Source organism: Nothoprocta perdicaria, unplaced genomic scaffold (genome assembly GCF_003342845.1).
Source record: "Nothoprocta perdicaria isolate Ctin4 unplaced genomic scaffold, notPer1 scaffold_287, whole genome shotgun sequence".
NCBI classification, from domain to species: Eukaryota; Metazoa; Chordata; class Aves; order Tinamiformes; family Tinamidae; genus Nothoprocta; species Nothoprocta perdicaria.
The window spans coordinates 680,566-697,761 of NW_020455518.1; the positions used below are offsets into that span (position 1 = coordinate 680,566).

At 44.0% G+C, this 17,196-nt stretch overlaps 1 protein-coding gene across 1 annotated transcript in view; it reads right to left on the minus strand.

Moving 5' to 3' along the window:
- Positions 1-2,915: 2,915 nt before the first annotated feature.
- MAPKAPK3 (mitogen-activated protein kinase-activated protein kinase 3) overlaps positions 2,916-17,196 on the minus strand; it is a 35,361-nt gene continuing 21,080 nt past the window's right edge. The window contains exons 3-10 of the mRNA XM_026041521.1: positions 16,610-16,674; positions 14,558-14,637; positions 12,771-12,897; positions 11,118-11,193; positions 10,778-10,902; positions 8,850-8,935; positions 6,440-6,520; positions 2,916-5,006 (exon numbers count right to left, since the gene is read on the minus strand). Of these exons, the coding sequence (XP_025897306.1) occupies positions 4,848-5,006; positions 6,440-6,520; positions 8,850-8,935; positions 10,778-10,902; positions 11,118-11,193; positions 12,771-12,897; positions 14,558-14,637; positions 16,610-16,674 (799 nt within the window). The 3' untranslated portion in view covers positions 2,916-4,847. The remainder of the gene's footprint in view (positions 5,007-6,439; positions 6,521-8,849; positions 8,936-10,777; positions 10,903-11,117; positions 11,194-12,770; positions 12,898-14,557; positions 14,638-16,609; positions 16,675-17,196) is intronic.

Here is a 17,196-nt window from a genome sequence, read left to right on the forward strand (position 1 = left end):
GCTCAGTTATTAGCTGTTCCTACAAAAGAGCTATTTATTCAAAAAGTCTCATTTATAAACATCAAACCCAGCCTTACTTTGGATTACCTCAGGGAAAAAGGAAAAAAAGAAAAAGGAGTATGTGTTGTATATCCATCTTTAGGGAAACTTAATTATTTYTGAATGCAGAAAATTGCTCTGGGTTGGAGCAGCAGCTAACGCCTCAACCAGAATTTCCTTGATCATTACCCAAGCAGTAGCATTTTTAKTTTAACAACCTGAATCCTCCTCCCCCACCAGTATTTCTCTCCTAACACATTCCAGTCTAATTTTAGTCTTTTGAGAAGTTTCTTTTCCAGATCAACCCACTCTTTTCCACATTTAAATAATTTTCAGTTTTTTAAAGAGCTCAGCTTTAGCAGGTGTTTCAGTAGCTAAGCAATAAGAAATGTCTCTTGAGAACATTCTTCCAAGTTTCCCAAATGGATTTAGCCTGGAAGTTCCAGAAGAATAGTATCAGGCAAAATAAGCACGCWATTTAATTTCAAAAATTTAAACATAACTCATAAAAAACCCACCCTCTTTTCAGCATCTCTCGCGAAAACAAAAAGCACTTATGTTCTTTGTTAGTGAGGAAAGGGGGGAGGTTAAGAAGAACTTGCAACGCTGTCAATACCTGTAATTAACTTGAATGCAGTAAAATTCAATAGTTTTAGAAACTAAACATAGAGGAAAATGGTGCAACTGCTCCTTTTTTTCTGAATAACTTAGCTGCAGAGCAGTCCCAAGATCAAGACGGTGATGATATTTGCAACCATGAACCAAGCAGCTATGTTCCAGAGTGCAGAGTGCTTGGACCATGTGTGGTCCAAGCAGCAGAGCCTCCACAGGTAATTTGGACCCTGCAGCCCCACGCCGCTAATGGGTGGTTATTACCAGATTTAGAAGCCAAATTGAAGCAAGGTGGAGATGTTTTAACGAACAACATCCCTTCTCAGACAAAACGGGCTGGTCCCGAGCCACCTCCAGCTGTGTGAAAGCTGCAGTCGCTCTCTCTGTGCCCCACAAATGATGCGACAGAGTCAGGTCTTGGTTCCCTTTGTGCTCCTGAGTACTCCCAGGAAGCCTGCACACAACGATGCCTCTCTGCCRTTAGTGCAGACCCCGTGATGCCAGCACTGCTGCAGCACAAGGCTGGCCATTTGGGAAAAGAGAGGTTAACATCAGGCACAATTTACAGATTTATCTATGGGGGTATTCACCGATAGCCACAGGGCTGATCTTTGCTGAGCTTCTGCATTTCCCTAGGGTGCAGGAGCATATTCCAGTGGTAAATAAGGCTCTAATAAAAAGCTGAATTTATCCTGGTAGGTCCAGGGATAGCACCTGCATTAAAAAATCAGCCGGTGGGTGATATAGCAGCAGTCATGCCCTGTGTTATTTCCCCGTATGACCATTTCCATTTCCTACTCCCTTTGCCCCATTAACTTCTTCCAACCTCTCCGACTATAAAAACTTCCAATTTTAAGGCTGCAGTCAGTACTCAARGAGTTTTCTTCGATGGTGCAAAGCTTTCCGGGAAACGTTTCTTCAGCATTTTTTTTTTTAAACCCAGGGATGCAGTTTTCCAGAGGTGAGATGTGCTTAAGTATGTGCCTAAAGCAGAACCCACCTTGTCAGCTTGCAAGAACGTTTAACAGCATTTCTGCCTTTTAGAGCTGCTTTTTCCTCCTAYTTGGGCTCCCCACAGCAAGCTGCATCCCCGGGCCAAGCACCTGAGCGTGGACTAACACCTCCTCCCGGTCATCAGCACGGTTTAGGGTGCATGCTTCTGCTCACATGCAAATATTTAAGGGCTTCCCTTCCCTCCTCCTGCCCGCTACAGCAGCCTTGTCTCCAAAGCGCCTTTGAGCATGGACCAAATAAAGGCTGAGCAGGAAAAGAGGACAAGAAATGAGAGCAAGCGGCACTCTTGTTATCCCTCGTGTCAGGCGAGTCAGAAGCTGTTACATAATTGGGCCTCCAGACCCAACGGGCGCTGTGCGTGGCCCCGGCGGCCAAAATAAAGAGACTTTTCCACATATGCGCTCCCCAAAGGCGCCTCCCTCCCTCTGGGCTCTCCCTTGGCCGCTCTTGACCCGCTTCGCGGGGCTGGGGGACACGCAGCCCGCGGAGCCGCAGCCGGGCGCGGGGTTGTTCGCCAGGCGCCTCACGAGGCGCCCGCGGCGGGCGGGAAACGGCGGCGCGGCCGGCGGGCGCTGCGCGGCGCCGCGGCCGGTAGGTGGCGCCGCAGCCGCGGGGAGGCCCGAGGCGGCCGCGGGACACGTTAGACCCAAACATATTAAAAATATATAACGATATATAGATATACATTTACATATATATAGGCTTCCAGTTGTCTCTATAAGTATCATATATGTATATATTACAGAAGGCAGCCGCGTTGCACGTGGTTTCAGCCCCGGCTCCGGATATTCCCATTCGCTGCTTCCCAGCTTTCCGGAATCTGCACCCCGTTCTCTGGCGAGGAGGCCCCAAGCCCTGCTCCAAACACACCTGCCCACTCCTCCGGGCATCCTGGAGCTCTTCGGGGTCCCACGGCGCTTTGCTGGAGTTGCCCAGGCTGGTCGCTGCAGGACAGAGCGCAAAACATCAGTGTGAATTTAATGCAACGGGAAGATCCTGCCTTGGGGGGCTGGAGAACATGCCGGGTCCAGGCACATGCCCCAAACCCTGCACTGGAGTGAGGAGAAAGCTTTGGGGCCACCTCAATGTGTTTTACTCACCTAGTCCTGTTGGGAAGCATGGATCGCTCTGATACGGCATGGGGATGGGAATGCAGGAATGATGCTCTTAGAGCCCTCTAAAATATGGATATAAGGACTGGGACTTGGATCCAGGGCTAATCCCTCTTGCTGCAGCCTGGATAAGTCACAGCTCTCCGTGGTATTATCATTTACAGCTGGTGAGTAATATTTGCATAGCTTAGAGAAGTAACAGTATAAAAAATAGATCAATATATACCAGGCACTGCAATAACAGATATATCTAGATAAACACAAAATACTCAAAAAAATATATATATCTTGGCAGAGATTGAGTGCTAAGTAAACTCTTGAGAACTTTGAAAAAAAGTCCAAGTTGGACAGACTTYGAGTGTGAGCATGATTAACAACTTCCTTTCTCCTCTTCCCCATTACTTTAAGCAGAAAAGTACCTTGCAAAGCAAAACTGTTCAACATCTCAACCTCATCAGGGACAGCAGGAGGAAGGAAAGATGGACCATGATTTATTAAAACCAGCTTACAAAGCCCTAGGACTTTGAAGATGGGACCAGACAAGGTCCAAAGATGGGACCAAACTTCAAGGTCCAAAGCTTCAAACAGATCTTTGGTGGATGTAACAAGCTCCATGTGGCTATAAGAGTCTGCAAATTAGAAGAACTGCATCCTTTCTGGAGCCTTGTTTTCCTTTATGTCCTTTTTCTGAAACTATCAACCCATCTGTCCTCAGTGTGCCTACCACAAAAGTTGTAACTGCATGGCTAGAAGCACTCGAATTTCATCCCAGTCTCTCATAATGCTTTCACAGGTATTTGCTTCACCTCAGTTAAGAAACAAAACAAAATACACAGCAAGAGAAAATACTTTGATCACAGAGTAGAACACGGTAGCAAATCATGGCCAGAATACCATAAAACAGGTATTTAAATTAGAAGAGAAAAAAAAATGGATATCCTTATAGGCAACTTCCCATCAGATGGCAGAATTCTTTGGATCCAGAAACACTGTCAGAACACTGCAAATAAAATAGTAACCCCAAGCAACAGACACTTGAGCCCTTCAACTTTGCTTTGAGCAGCAAACTTCAGGCCTGGGACTTGGAGGTCACTACCAGCAAGGACACTGTCTGTTCACAGGATACATTTCACAGTCATTTCTTCCCTTTAAGAACAGTCTCTGCCCAATTGCATGTCCAGTTGCATGCCCGACAGTTTGTGACTCCCAGAGAAGCACAGCAATAGTCTCCGGAGGGAATTTTTGACTAAGTAAATCCCAATTAAAGCTCTTTATATAAAGTAATGTTTAAATTAAAAAATATTACAAGGGAGAGATCTGACAGTGGCACAGGTAGAACGTTATGGTTACAGCTTAGAAGATGAACAAGTTATTAAATGAGAAACTATGATCAACCAGCTCTTCACATAAGACTACATGAAGATCTTATGGAAACATATGGATTTTTTTTTTTCCCCTACAGCAGCAATAACAGTTGTTCACCGTTTAGGTAATATTCTGTATCTCCAGAAGTTAAGTTTGGAAATATTGGCTATTCCTACCAATTCTAGCACAAAATGCTAACCAGATGCATCCAAAGTGGAGCTGCTCCCACGCTAATTTGGTAAAGAGCAATGACATTTCCTTCCTCCTTACTCTGCGCTCATTCCTGAGCTCCTAAGCCCATCTCCCAGCAGAACACCTGGCACTTTCTCTACTTCCAAGCTTTGAAAGGCTGCAGAAGTCGCTCTTCTAGATGGCTGCTAACGCCTCATACGTTCATAAGCTGGGACTGCCTCCTGTATTTCTGCTCCTCCAATACAGATACAACCAAACCATAAACATTCCTGGTATTGCTGTGCCTTCCCTAGCAGTATGCAGCACAATCACGTCATACAAATTAGCCTCTTAAAGCAAAGCCCTGATTCAAGTCATAAAAACGTCATCTTTCACGCTGCTCTCTTTTTGCACGATAGTTTCTTCACTGTCTCRGTGCCACAGCCTTCATTGCAGGGCCTGAAGTGATCATACTTGTTTTAAATTGCTCCTTTTAGGTTTTACCCGCCACCCACAGGTCCTCGGCCTCTCTTCTCACTGGTTATTGCAGCCGGGGGCTGCAGAAGAGGCGCCCGCCTGTTTCTGCTTCTTCCGGCGCTTGTTCAGCAGGCGGTTGTTGGAGGTTTTCAAGTCTTTAATTTTCACCTGATCATAGTCCACCCTCATGGTAGCCAACGCGCTGGTCATCTCCTCCTGAAACGGAGAAAGGCATTTAGTTAAAACCTTGAGGCACAGGCACCACAGCCATTCCATGTTCCTGCCAAGACTGAACGCACAGAGCGCAACCCTGTTACGCTGCAAGCAGGAAGAGCTGGGCCCTTTCTCTTGCACTGGACTATGACTAAAGGCTTCGTTCCACTCTCAGCCTCATTCAGGAAGGGTTGTTCACCCAGCGTGGCGCCTGTGAGCACCCAGGACCACACTCTGCTGGCATAAATTCTACCGTGTCCCTGGGCCTGGCTTTTCTTCCTGGCTCCTACTGAGTCTGGGCCTCTTAGCAGGCTAAGCGGCTGCTTCCCTTGCTCTGTTATAGAAGTAGGTTAAGTAGGAGCTAGAATAGAGAGTCCACACAAAGTTAGTTCCAAGTATGCACTGCAGATTCATGCTCCTCCTTACTTAGAATTTAACAAACCTGTGCAGCCTAATATTAAACTTCTAGAAAGGTTAGGAGCAAAAATCCGCTTAACTAAATGTCTAGAATTTAGCTATTCTAAAAGCTTAGTCCAGGAAGGGAAATAAAGATCAAATATTATTGGAATGCCAAAGGCCCAAGGGAGTAACGCATTGAAATGAAGAGTGCCAAGTGAAAATGTCCTTAAGACACCTTTAACTTGAGAGGCAAATGCTGTCCAGGTCCCCTTTTATTTCTGTTTTTTAACCATAACACAGTTTAACAGCTGACACTACACATCAGTAATCTAAATTAAATCAGTAATCACTGGAATACATTGCAGAAAGATTGCAGTAATCTACATGCCAAGCACCGTTAAGTGCAGAAATGTCAAAATTAATTACAAAAAAATACGCCAACCTGACCAAGGCCAGCACAGARGAGTTAAGGCCTGCAAACCACTTTTAGTCTGCCCTATAGTTTCACTTTGCAGGGAGTATTTAACCACTCAAACAGTAGGTGACTAGATTAARGGAAAAACAGATGCATTTCCTCCCCTTTTTTTTTAATCTCCTATAACTGTCCCAGCAAAACAAGGCTCAGGTTGTTTAACATTATTTTACAATACAGCAACAGATTAGGAAAGCTGAATGCAGCCTAGCCCTCCGCTTGGCCTCCCTATGTTTCCATCATCTCCTTCACTTTAGCTCAATATTCTCCAAAGTCCTCCACACTGCCCCTTCTCTTACATGGTTACATAAGGTGGATCATCAGGTAGCATCATTAATATCTTTAATCATAACCATTATTTATCATAATCATTTTATTTGGCAATATTCTGCCTAGCTGTAAAGCTGTCAGAACAGGCACAAAGAGCATTCTTCCTTTACATGCAGTTATCATAGACAGCACTGTGCAAACATCACCCCAGGGGAATAAGGATCTGAAGGGAGGCAGTCTCTGCAATGTATCATCGGGCTCCACTCCAAGAAACCATGAACCATGATCGACTCACCTTAACTTCATCCCAATGGTCCTTATCTTCTTGCAGCACCCGAGCAGTATGAAGAGGAGTTGGTGGCACTGCCATGGATCTCTAGYGAAAACGATAACATAAAAAATCAATTTTCTGTGAAAACACCCTTAGGACGGGACTGCTTGCTCTTCCAGGCGCATGGTGGTCATAAAACTTATCTGAAAGGTCTTCACTGGCCCCCATTATTCCACGCTTTCAAGCATCCTCACAAGCTAATACAGAGTTACTCCGTATGAGGCAGAAAAGGATTATAGACCCCATACAATAAAAATGTGTTTAAAGAACAAAAGAAGGGAGTTCTTGGTTCCCCAGCTCTGCTCCCTTTCAGTCCARCCAATTAGCTCCATGTTGTGTATATTTTTATGTCCATTTTGTATTTTTAACCATCATTTCATTACTCATTAATCATCATTTTAAAATTGTTAACATGACCTTTTTCTTCTAGCATTTATTCTGGGAGAAATATTCTTCTACACACACATTATCTGACATTACCATTTCATGAGATCATAAATGTGCCAAAAGGGGGAAATTATGCTATTATTCAGAGGAAGGACTCGGGATCCTGGCACAGCTCAGAAGACAATGCTGTTGCTTGAGGAGCTCTTCCACCTAAGACAAAATTGAGATCTATGCTCATCTATCACAAAAGGCCTATTGCATTTTTCAATTAGAGTAAGGTATCATTTCTAAAGGCCAAAGCACAGCTCCTCAGCTGGATTCAGCAAGGATATCATGGTATTTTTTCCCCCACACCATAATCCAAACCATGACTTCATTTGGATATTCTGTCTTCCTTATGCTTTCCATGCAAACTTGCTGTCTCATGTGGTGGCACTTCATATAGAGACAGCTATGAGACTTTGTTCATATAGACACATGAACAAAGTCTAAGGAGATACCTATAGACACCGCCCGTGAATTAAGCCTTGCATTTAAAGCAATGCTTATACTCCACTAACAGTACCCCTGTATCAAGTTCTGCAGAGAAGGAGAAGCCAAAACCACGGCTGCTGCATCCTCTGGAAAAGCATGATCCGCTGCTCACRTTATCTAGCTTGCTCTTTGGTGCAGCCATAGTCCACAGATTTTATCTCTGATCTCCTTATTAACTGGTTAGATATGTATTTTAAGTAACAGGCATGGCTSTGGGTGCTGGCTCCCTTAGCTATAAGGTACTCATTCAGTAAAGCTCATCCTCTGTTGACCTCATCCCAAATCATGAGGTCTGAAGACCTCCTTGGCCTCCAAACAGTTATGCTGCACATATGAGTTCTGATCAGTGATTATATTTGTATTTGCTTGCAACACTTGCAGAAATTGCCTGGGTTCTGTTCCAATTTTAGAGATTTTTCTTGAAACATTGAGCTTTTCAGGTTTCACCATTCCAAATGGAGACATTATGTGCTTCACCAGGATGCTATGCAGCTACATTTCAGTGCCTTTCTGGGGGGTGTGAGGTACTCGGACAACAGATGTTATAGAGATGCCAGCTATGAGTTAGGTCCCTGTTCTGCTCCTTCCTCTGAGGCTCAGCAGTAGGGYAGAAAAGGGCAGTCGACAGGGCAAGTGATTTTGTTCCTGGCTGATGGTTATTTGGGCTGTGGGAAAGAAGACCGGCCTCCTTTTAGGCACAAATGTAAGAAGAAGGTGAGAACTATAAGCTCTTATTCTGAGCAAAATCTACAGAGCAGAGATGATCCCCTGAAACCGCCTGCACACAACTGACCTCAATGACACTTGGGATTCTCCTCTCCTGTTAGAAATAAAAAATACCCCATTATGAAGTAAGGTCTTTTATTTCCAAAAAGAGTTTGTAAGGAAAAGAGAACTAAACCAAATCATCGACCGAAACTCGAACTGGGACCGCACGCTCTGGGCAGCCTTATCTGGCAATCTCTCGTAGGGCACTAAGGCCAAGGCCTCGCTGCTTCCACGGGTGCTTCTGAACTCTGCCAAGGCTAAGAGCACCCACYGAGCACGAGGCTCTGCACTCACACAGCTATGCACAGTGGTGCCCAACACCACTAATAATAGCTCTCTAAATCCTCCCCTGATGAAGTAAGCGTGRTTTATTTTTGCTATTCTAAAGGGAGTAACACGTGTGTGTGCTGCATTCAACAGTGACTGCCTGCTTGGGGAAGGTACAGTTATATTTGGTTTTTGCTTACAAGGATGATATTGTGGGTGTCTCTCTCTGCATGTTCTCTGGTAACACCAGGAAGAGTTTTGGTTTTGCAGACACACGTACCTTTGTGRAGGGCATTCTAAGTTAATTATGCCGTTAACAGAAATTAACAGAAATCTGCTGTATCATGCCCAGCTCCACTAAGTTCTGCATGTCAGATTTAATATATTGCTCCCTTGTAAAAACCTCTATGAAACTCACGTTAATCCAAGGGTGATTCATAAACTGAGAGACTGTCATCCTCTCGGTTGGGTCAGTCTTCAGTAAATGGCGAATCAGCTGCTTGGCTGAAAAACAGGACCAACATGACACGTTGTAGTGTGCTGCTGTGTTCCCAAATAACCTGGGSAACACAAAGACCTGCTGAACGAAGGAGGATAATTTGGCAGAACTCAAAACACCTACCTATTGCTGTTCCCATGTTAAGAAAACACATACAGCGTGGGAGGTTATTATATTTAAAGCGGCAGAACATGAAAGCATTCAAAAGGGATGAGGCAGGAAGGAAAGACACAGGATTTGGGATTCTATCTACGCTGCTTATCTCACAAGACCACTGGTCTGAGAGGAAAAGCTTGAGAAAAGAGAAACAGCAATAGAAAGCTGCCCTCCAAGTGACAGCAACAAGCCTGACATTATGGGCTGAATGGATGCATGGGTTGATGTTTTGAGAAGTGACAGACATCAAAAATTGACACAGGCCTTGAAAACAAGGACAAGAAACTTATTTTTGACAAGAGAGAGGCCACTAAAAGGACAATAGTCACAGAAATGGATTGTGTAAACAGTCTTTGCAGCAGTTTTCTGGGGACATGCATCTGCCAAGGCCAAAGAAATGAGTGCTACGTAACTGAGACATGAGATGATGAGAGTTTGGACACGAGTTTTAGCTAGGTGGATGGACAGGGAGGACTGCATCTAAGGGATGTTTTTGGTTTTCCTACAGCCTTTAGCTTAACTTGCTTAGGGGGTCCTAGAAAAACTTCTGAGCAAGAGTTTTGTTTTAGCAACACTGAGACTGAAATGACTACAGGTTTGTAAGGAGCYGTCAGAGGTGGAGGTTTGATGATATAGGTTGTGTACTGTAAAGGTTTACAGTAGAGATTACCCAGACTCTAAAGTGAATGAGGAAACCAAAAGAAGTCAAGTCAGAAGCCTGTAGAGTGATTATAGGAAGTTGCTGGACATGGAGGAATCCTAAAAATTTTTCAACTGAATGCCCACCTTACATTTTAATAGCTACTGTAATATGRATGAGACCCAGAGCAGAGAGAATATTAAGCCAGAAGCACTTAAATAAAACATTTTTCTTCTTAACGTGCAGTAGTGYAAGTTGTACACCCTGCCATGGGATCCAGTGAGGGGCTACAATGCCACATGTCCCAGCACTATCCAAGGACACTTTGCTGTTGCTCACAGACAGAYAGGAACCAGGTGCTAACATATTTCTAGCAAAATAAAGGAGTGTTAGAAAAAAAGATGTGCTTGGGGCTGCTGACCCTTCTCTACAAGGTAATTGTCAGGTGAGACTTCCAGTTTATAACACAATCAGAGTGACAGGGGAGCAGAAGCACCCACTTTCAAGACATTGGTTTAATAAATCCAGGCCACGGCTAAACAGCAGCAGTTTTTGTCAATGACTTGCTCAAAATAAAAGGATAAATTGTTGCCCTTGATTCCAGTGCTAGCTGGCAAATTTCCATAAGACCAAAACGCAGCAGGAGCGGTAGCCGCCCTCTCGCTAGCGGGATCACCCAGGAGGGCAAAGACTCACTGAGTTCTGAGGACAGAGTTTGCCTTTCTTCTGCCTCACCTTGCACTGTAGCTGCCCTGGCAGCCTCCTCTCTGAGCATTAAAGACTTCTGTTGCAGAGGGTTTAATCTGGGTCTTGCACTAGCTGGATTCTGAAAGAAAGCGCTCTCTAGTCACTTACTTTCTGGAGCACTTAGGTTGCTGGCTAGTGTTTGAGTTCCCAGCCTGTCTCTATATCACCTTACAGAAAATAATTTAAATTTCAAAAGAGGACACAAAAAAGAGGACAGTTCTTTAGAAACAGCCCCATGCAAGCCTTCTGTGTGGCAGCACACCGTGTAAAAACTCTGACACTGAGACACTGAGCAGTCAGGTACCTTCCTCTGATACTTCAGCCCATTCTGGATTGGGAAACCCATATTGCCCCATCCGAATTCTTCTCTTCATTCCTGGAGAAATGGCTTGTCCAGTGTTYGAGTAGAACGGAGGGAACCCACACAGGCTATAAACAAAGTACACAGAAAAAAGAACGTGRTAAGTAGGAAACTTCCTTTCATCTTTTAGGAAGTCCCATACAAGCTTATATTTTTCTGCAGGTTGCATGAACTAACTCATTCTCAGTGTCAATTTAATAAAAGAGTTGCTAYTACAGCAATGAAAGGAGGTGTGGAGGACTTTTCCTTTCTCTCTTCACCTAGCCTCTTCTCAAATACTTACAGGATATATGTGATGACCCCCAAGGACCACATGTCACATGATTTATCRTACTTCTCAGGACCAAGGACTTCTGGGGCTGAGGAGGAGATAAAAACAGAAGTTAACAGTGTACTATATTTTTCCTTTCATTCCCATCACATTGTGAACATATTAATACATCAGAGAGTGAAGGCATTAAAAAAAGGCAACTGATTGCTGGAACTGGGGAGCATTTTCTATGACAAGTTCCTAGCACAACTACGTAGGTTTAAAGATGAGGAATGGACTTGGCCAAATGCTCAAGTCTTCACCTGGGCATCTTCCTGCTCAAGAGATTACTGAGATAGCAGTAAAGCAGAAGGAGCTATAGCTAAACGTGTACAAGGAGACACAGCACTGAACACGACAGGAGCATATGTGCCAAACATCAGAATAAAAAGGAGCCACTAGAGCAGGGGAAATATTTTTGAACAGTACCTAGGTGGAGTATGTTTGGCTCCAGCCACTACAGTTAGCCCCTCTGGAGCACTGTATTCTTCTCTAAGTAAAAAAATTATACAGAGATGCATTTAGRAAAGATTTTTCTTTCCCCGGGGCAGCTGAACTGGCAGTGAGATGACTTTGTAAGGAAAATGATTCTCTAAGCATATGAGCAAACATGCTGGTTCACAAAACGGTGCTGAGAAGGAAAATGGCAGCCTGTTTGCATAAGAATACAAAGGCATAAAAATATATATGCATAAAAATATATATGCATAAAGTCCTTACTATTTCATTGCTAATTCCATTGTGTGTGTACCTATATACATATATATGCATATACATATAAAAACCCGAAACAATCAAAAAAAATCCATACAGAGAGAGAAGCATCAGGAAAACATTATCATCACACACGTACCTGTCCCTTACCAAGTATCTTTCATTACCAAAAACAATAAAATATCTAACTAGTAGAAGGGGATTTGGTTTTGTAAAACATTAAGCCCTTTTTCTCCCAAATAAATTCCAATTGCTGACAGCATTGGTCATACCATATGGTGAATAACTAGCACCTCCAAGACCAAAAGGGATATATATACTCCTGSAGTGAGCATAGGACAGTGCAGTGTGGCACTCATTACATAGTTCCCTGTCCCTGCACAAAATGCAGGCAAAATTTCAGCTGTATTTAAGTCACTTTGGTCTTTTATTGTCAACTCCTCTGTTTGCCAGCTTTAGCAAGCTTTACAGCTGGGGGAATACTCTGCCTGTTCTCTTCTATTGCATTAGTTAAGGGAACTTTTGCAAGAAAAGACCTAAATGTTATCAAGTGAAGTTGAAGTTATAGCTTTTATAGCATCAGCCACAGAGGAGATATCAGGATTACTGCAGTGTAATCAGGAGCAATATGTCCTCTCTCATTGCTTCTCATTCTCTTGCACTGTTGCAACAGTCTCCTCTGCAGTCAAGGAAGAAAGCAAGAGGACTCAACTGTACTGGAACCAGTACAGCTTTGGTTGGGTTGAATTTGAAAATTCTGAAATTTGAAATTTGCAGGGTCTGAAATTTGAAATTCTGCAGGGTCCCTTTGCGTGTTATCTCCACAGGAGATTTGTGACCCATGCCTGCTGGCCCATTTCAGCGGAGGACACCAGACTTGGACACTGAAGAAATGCAGTTTGGATCACTTACCCACATAATAAGGAGTGTAACAGGGGGTCTGCAGTGCGTTTTGAACTGTCGTTTCTTTGGCAAAGCCGAAATCTGTGAGTTTGAGTACGGCATCCTTCTCCTTAGACGTGTAAAGCAAGTTTTCAGGCTGAAAGATCACCAAGAGAAAGCATAAACAGGTCAGTGACCAGGGTCCTTCTATTGAGCTGTAAGGTCAAATTATTCTGCTTGTGAGGACCAGTTCCACCACTTGGGTCTCCTTTCCCTCACAGTCCATCACACCATCCTCTCATCAGACCGAGGATCAAGATCCTTTTCAGCATGCAATTTAAGGGAGTAGATCACAAGACTCTTGCTGGATCAAATGGGTATCAAATCCAGCCTCCTGGAGCCTTCCTCTCCTTCCCTTTACCTGCTAGGATTATTCTGTCTGATCTGCACCACTTAATCTGACAACACTCTGTCTGGCACTTCAGTAACTCAGCTATAGGACAAGAGGAGTCATCAACCAAGTCCTCTACAAGCCACTGACACCAATCCATCAACATTAACTACTACAGCCAGCAGATCCACCCTGTCTCCTCTCCTCTGTCTCTTGAAACCTGAGCTAGTTCCACACTTGCACCACATGCCCCCTAAAGGGCTCTCCAAATCCAGAAGTGGAGAAGAGAAAGTCCAGGGAAGACTGGACATCCCCAGAATCTGCAGTTGTTTGGACTTGTTTCCCCAGTTTCTCAGGGATAGGGAACCCCTATCCTGCTGCCTGAAAACATTCAGGGAGTTGCAAGTTGGAAGGACTGGAAAAGTTTGGGGATCGAAGCTCTACTGAGCAGGTTCTATAATTCCTGTGTCAGTTCACTGAGGGTTTGGGGCTAAGCATTTCAGTGTCTGTGTCCGGTGTCATATGGTGGTGCTAGGCAGCAGTTCCAGTAGAGCTCTACAAAACCAAACAGATTGCAGTCTCTGAACAGTTAAACCAAAGCTCCTACATAAAGGAGCCCACAGTTGGGGGGGGTGCAGCCAAACAATACAAAAAAAAAGTCACAAACTCAGAGCTGTGGGATCGATAAGATGCTTTGGTTAATTATTCTGGGACTTGCTCTTTGCTATAATCTCATATTACATATCTCTAAGCTATAAGTGACTTGCAGCAGCGATCTTGCCTTCGTTCATTTGACAGAGCACAGATAAAATTTAACACGACACAGCCTGTCAAACCTCTCCCAGAAGGTCTGGGCAGAAGCATTAGCTAAATCTAGCACTCARTTCCATGTGGCAATAACTGGGATCTTCCTATTCTCCCAAACATGTACAAATACTGTTGTCTTGGACTGGGTGCATAGAACTGGTAACGTTCCTCCCATATGTGGAGGAATATTATTTCTGCCACAGCACTTCTCCCAGGCTACATCAAGTTCTGAAGTGCTTCTTAAGCACTTTTTTTAGGCAAGTAACACTCCAAAACTAATAACTGGCAAGGACTGTAGATATAGAGATACAGCACTGAGAATTAGTTAGCTTCRAGCAAGCTTATTTGTGCAGTGTGAATCAACTGGATTTCAAAACAGTGATATCTCCACAATTAACCATCTGATTAATCACCTAGATTCTTCCACATTCCATACGCAATGGGATACGTGAATACTTTGACCTTGGATTAGATGGGAGTAAACAGATCTCTTCTCCCACTGGCAAAGGGACAGGAATGCTGCCCATCTGACTGTAGCCCTATCTCTGTTTTAACCAGCTGCCCATTCATTTTTCCACCTTCTACTCTTTCCTCCCCGCCCACACCCCTCCGGACTCACCTTGACATCTCTATGGGCAATGTTCATTGAATGAAGGTACTGGATGGCTGTTCCGATGTCTCTCATGATTTCAGAGGCCTCTATAAATACAATTGCACAGAAAGGTCACATTAGCATTTCCACTGTAACTCAGGGCCACACTGGGGAATGTTCATGACTTACAAACAGCTTGCTGAATACAGGCCTAGCGTGAAGGCTCGAAAACCTAAAATTAGCCCCAACAGCTGTGTTTTGGTTTGCAGGCAACCATACCCCGCAACTCCCYGGCTGCGCAGCCCTCCTCCTGCGGAGCACAGGAACAGAACGGCTCAGGCTCCTGATTTTTATGAGCTTGTCAATGTGTGCTTTAATTTGCTTACCAAAAAGGCATCAAAAATAGAGGAGCTCACGAGCAACAGCAGGCTGTGGAGAGAAGACCCCCTATCAGGACATGTCCTCGGTTGTGCAGGACAGAAGTTTAAATTTCAGCCTCTGACTCACAKGCAATTGGTCTAATGGAGTCTCTCAAACCAGAGCAACAGTATGAAATCTTTATTTTAGGATAGATYCCATCTTTGTTCCTCACTTTCTTTAAATTTTTTCCTTACGAGAAACAAAATCAAAAGAAACGCTGAAACATTCTGTTCTGCAAAGCCCAAACTGCTGCCCTTGTGACGATGYTTCTAAAATTTAACATATAGCCCAGAAGGAAACTCTGGTGGCTGCTGAGCTGCCTTGCAAGAGCAGCCTTAAGTTTGCAAGAGTAACTACATGGGAAGCTGCTTCAGAGCAGGAAGCAGCAGCATTTCCATGGTACCAAGAGAACATTATATTACATCTTCCTTGGGAAGGAAACCAAATTCCAAGTGTTTCTCTGTCCCCAGTGGAACATAGAGAATGGATTCTTCTGGTTTGCAATGGAAAGTTGCAGAAAAAGTGTGGTCAGTGAAAAAGGTAATCCTGGAAACCCTCTTTTCCAGGAAAAGGATGTTAATTTATTGCAAGARACTGAAGGAAGGTGTATTTTTATCTTTGAACTCCAAAATGGTTTCTGAGTAAGTATTGTGAATATTACATAATGGTATTTAATTCATAAAAGCCATGCTTTTTATCAGAGTAGAGATGCTAATTATCACAGAACTGATTTTCCAGCTRGACTCTTGTACTTAAGAGGGGAACAAAGAACTGAAGTGTGGGGAACATGTGACTGAAAATGTTCCTTTTTCCCCAAAGAATCCTGCCCCATAAAGGGTTCATCAAAGAGCAGGAAACACAGAGTCAGTAAAAGCTTGGCCTCTGTACCACACTTATAAAACAGTCACAGYTATTTATAAACTCAGGTAAATTTTTCCCCTTCTGATCAATTTGTGAGGATGTCCATCACGAGCACGAAGGTTTTTACCCCAAAACAGAAATAAGCTCTTGTCTTTTGTGAACGGGCAAGGAGAGCCGCAGTCAAGCGCATCCGTGGGGCTCTAAAAATAATAAACAGCAACGCCAATAAAAATGACAAGGCTACTCTCTGTCATTGACTCATAGCAGGCCCTCAAAAACGCACAGCCCTTATTATAGATGAGCAGGCTTGTTTACAGTGTGGTTAAAAACRCTCGCTTCCTTTCGAGCAGTGCTTCAAAACCCTTGAATAAGAGATGCGCCATYGGATGTGATTTGCTTATTACATTGGTCACCTCGCAGCACTGCTCGGCACAGGGATGCTGCTTGAGGGACAGCCAGGAAAGAAATCACAGGAGGGCTCTGCTCATTGGGCTCTGGAACAGGGCAAGGACTAGAATAGCAGGGCTCTGATGGCTCAGAGGTGAAGCCATGGAGCAGATTTGTATGAGGAACTTTCCTCTTCACCTGCCACATCATGTCTGAACTCCAGCAATTCTGGAAACTCCTCGTCGTCTGGGGMCGTTAAAAGTTCTTATTTAATAGAGATTCAGATAGAAAATTAACAGAAGAAAACAAAATTACAAAGCAAAACAATGTGAGAAAAAATCCTGTGAGAACTAAGCGAGGACACAGAGCAAGAAAGGAGCAGTCTCACAAAGTTGAGCTTTGGTTTTTCACCTCTCTCTGTGAAGGCTTGGTCTCCCCTCTCCTGGATTCTGCTGAACAGCTCTCCTCCCTCCATGCTGAAACAAAGCACACAGAAAAGAAACCAAGATGAGCAAAACCCACYCAATTAACACCTGCCTGTGCATCTGCTTAACTGCACAGAACCACTGCAAGGAGGTATTAGAAAAGATGACAGCCTGCCTCCTATCCCAGTGCTTTCCAAGCACCGTGTCCCACCTGAATCAGGGCACAGAGCCCTTCTGATATGGAATAAATACAAAGCAAACCAAGATCAGGGAGTTTTGATGCTTCTGGTTTAATACACAGCGACACAAGGAACATGACACACACATAGCTGGGAGGTCAAAAGCGCTGGCACAGGCAGGCTGACAGTAAACTTGTTTTGTCTAAGGGTTGGACTTGAAGGAAAAGGAAAGCAGAAACCAGACAACCTGCAAAGGATTATTAAYTTGCTTCCAAGGAAGAAGACCTCCTAACTGTGGTATTGCAGAGAGTAGGACAAGTTACAATCAAAACAGCAGCAAAAAGATCCTGGCAGATCACAGGAAGTTGGAAGCTGAATACAAGCAAAGCTCACC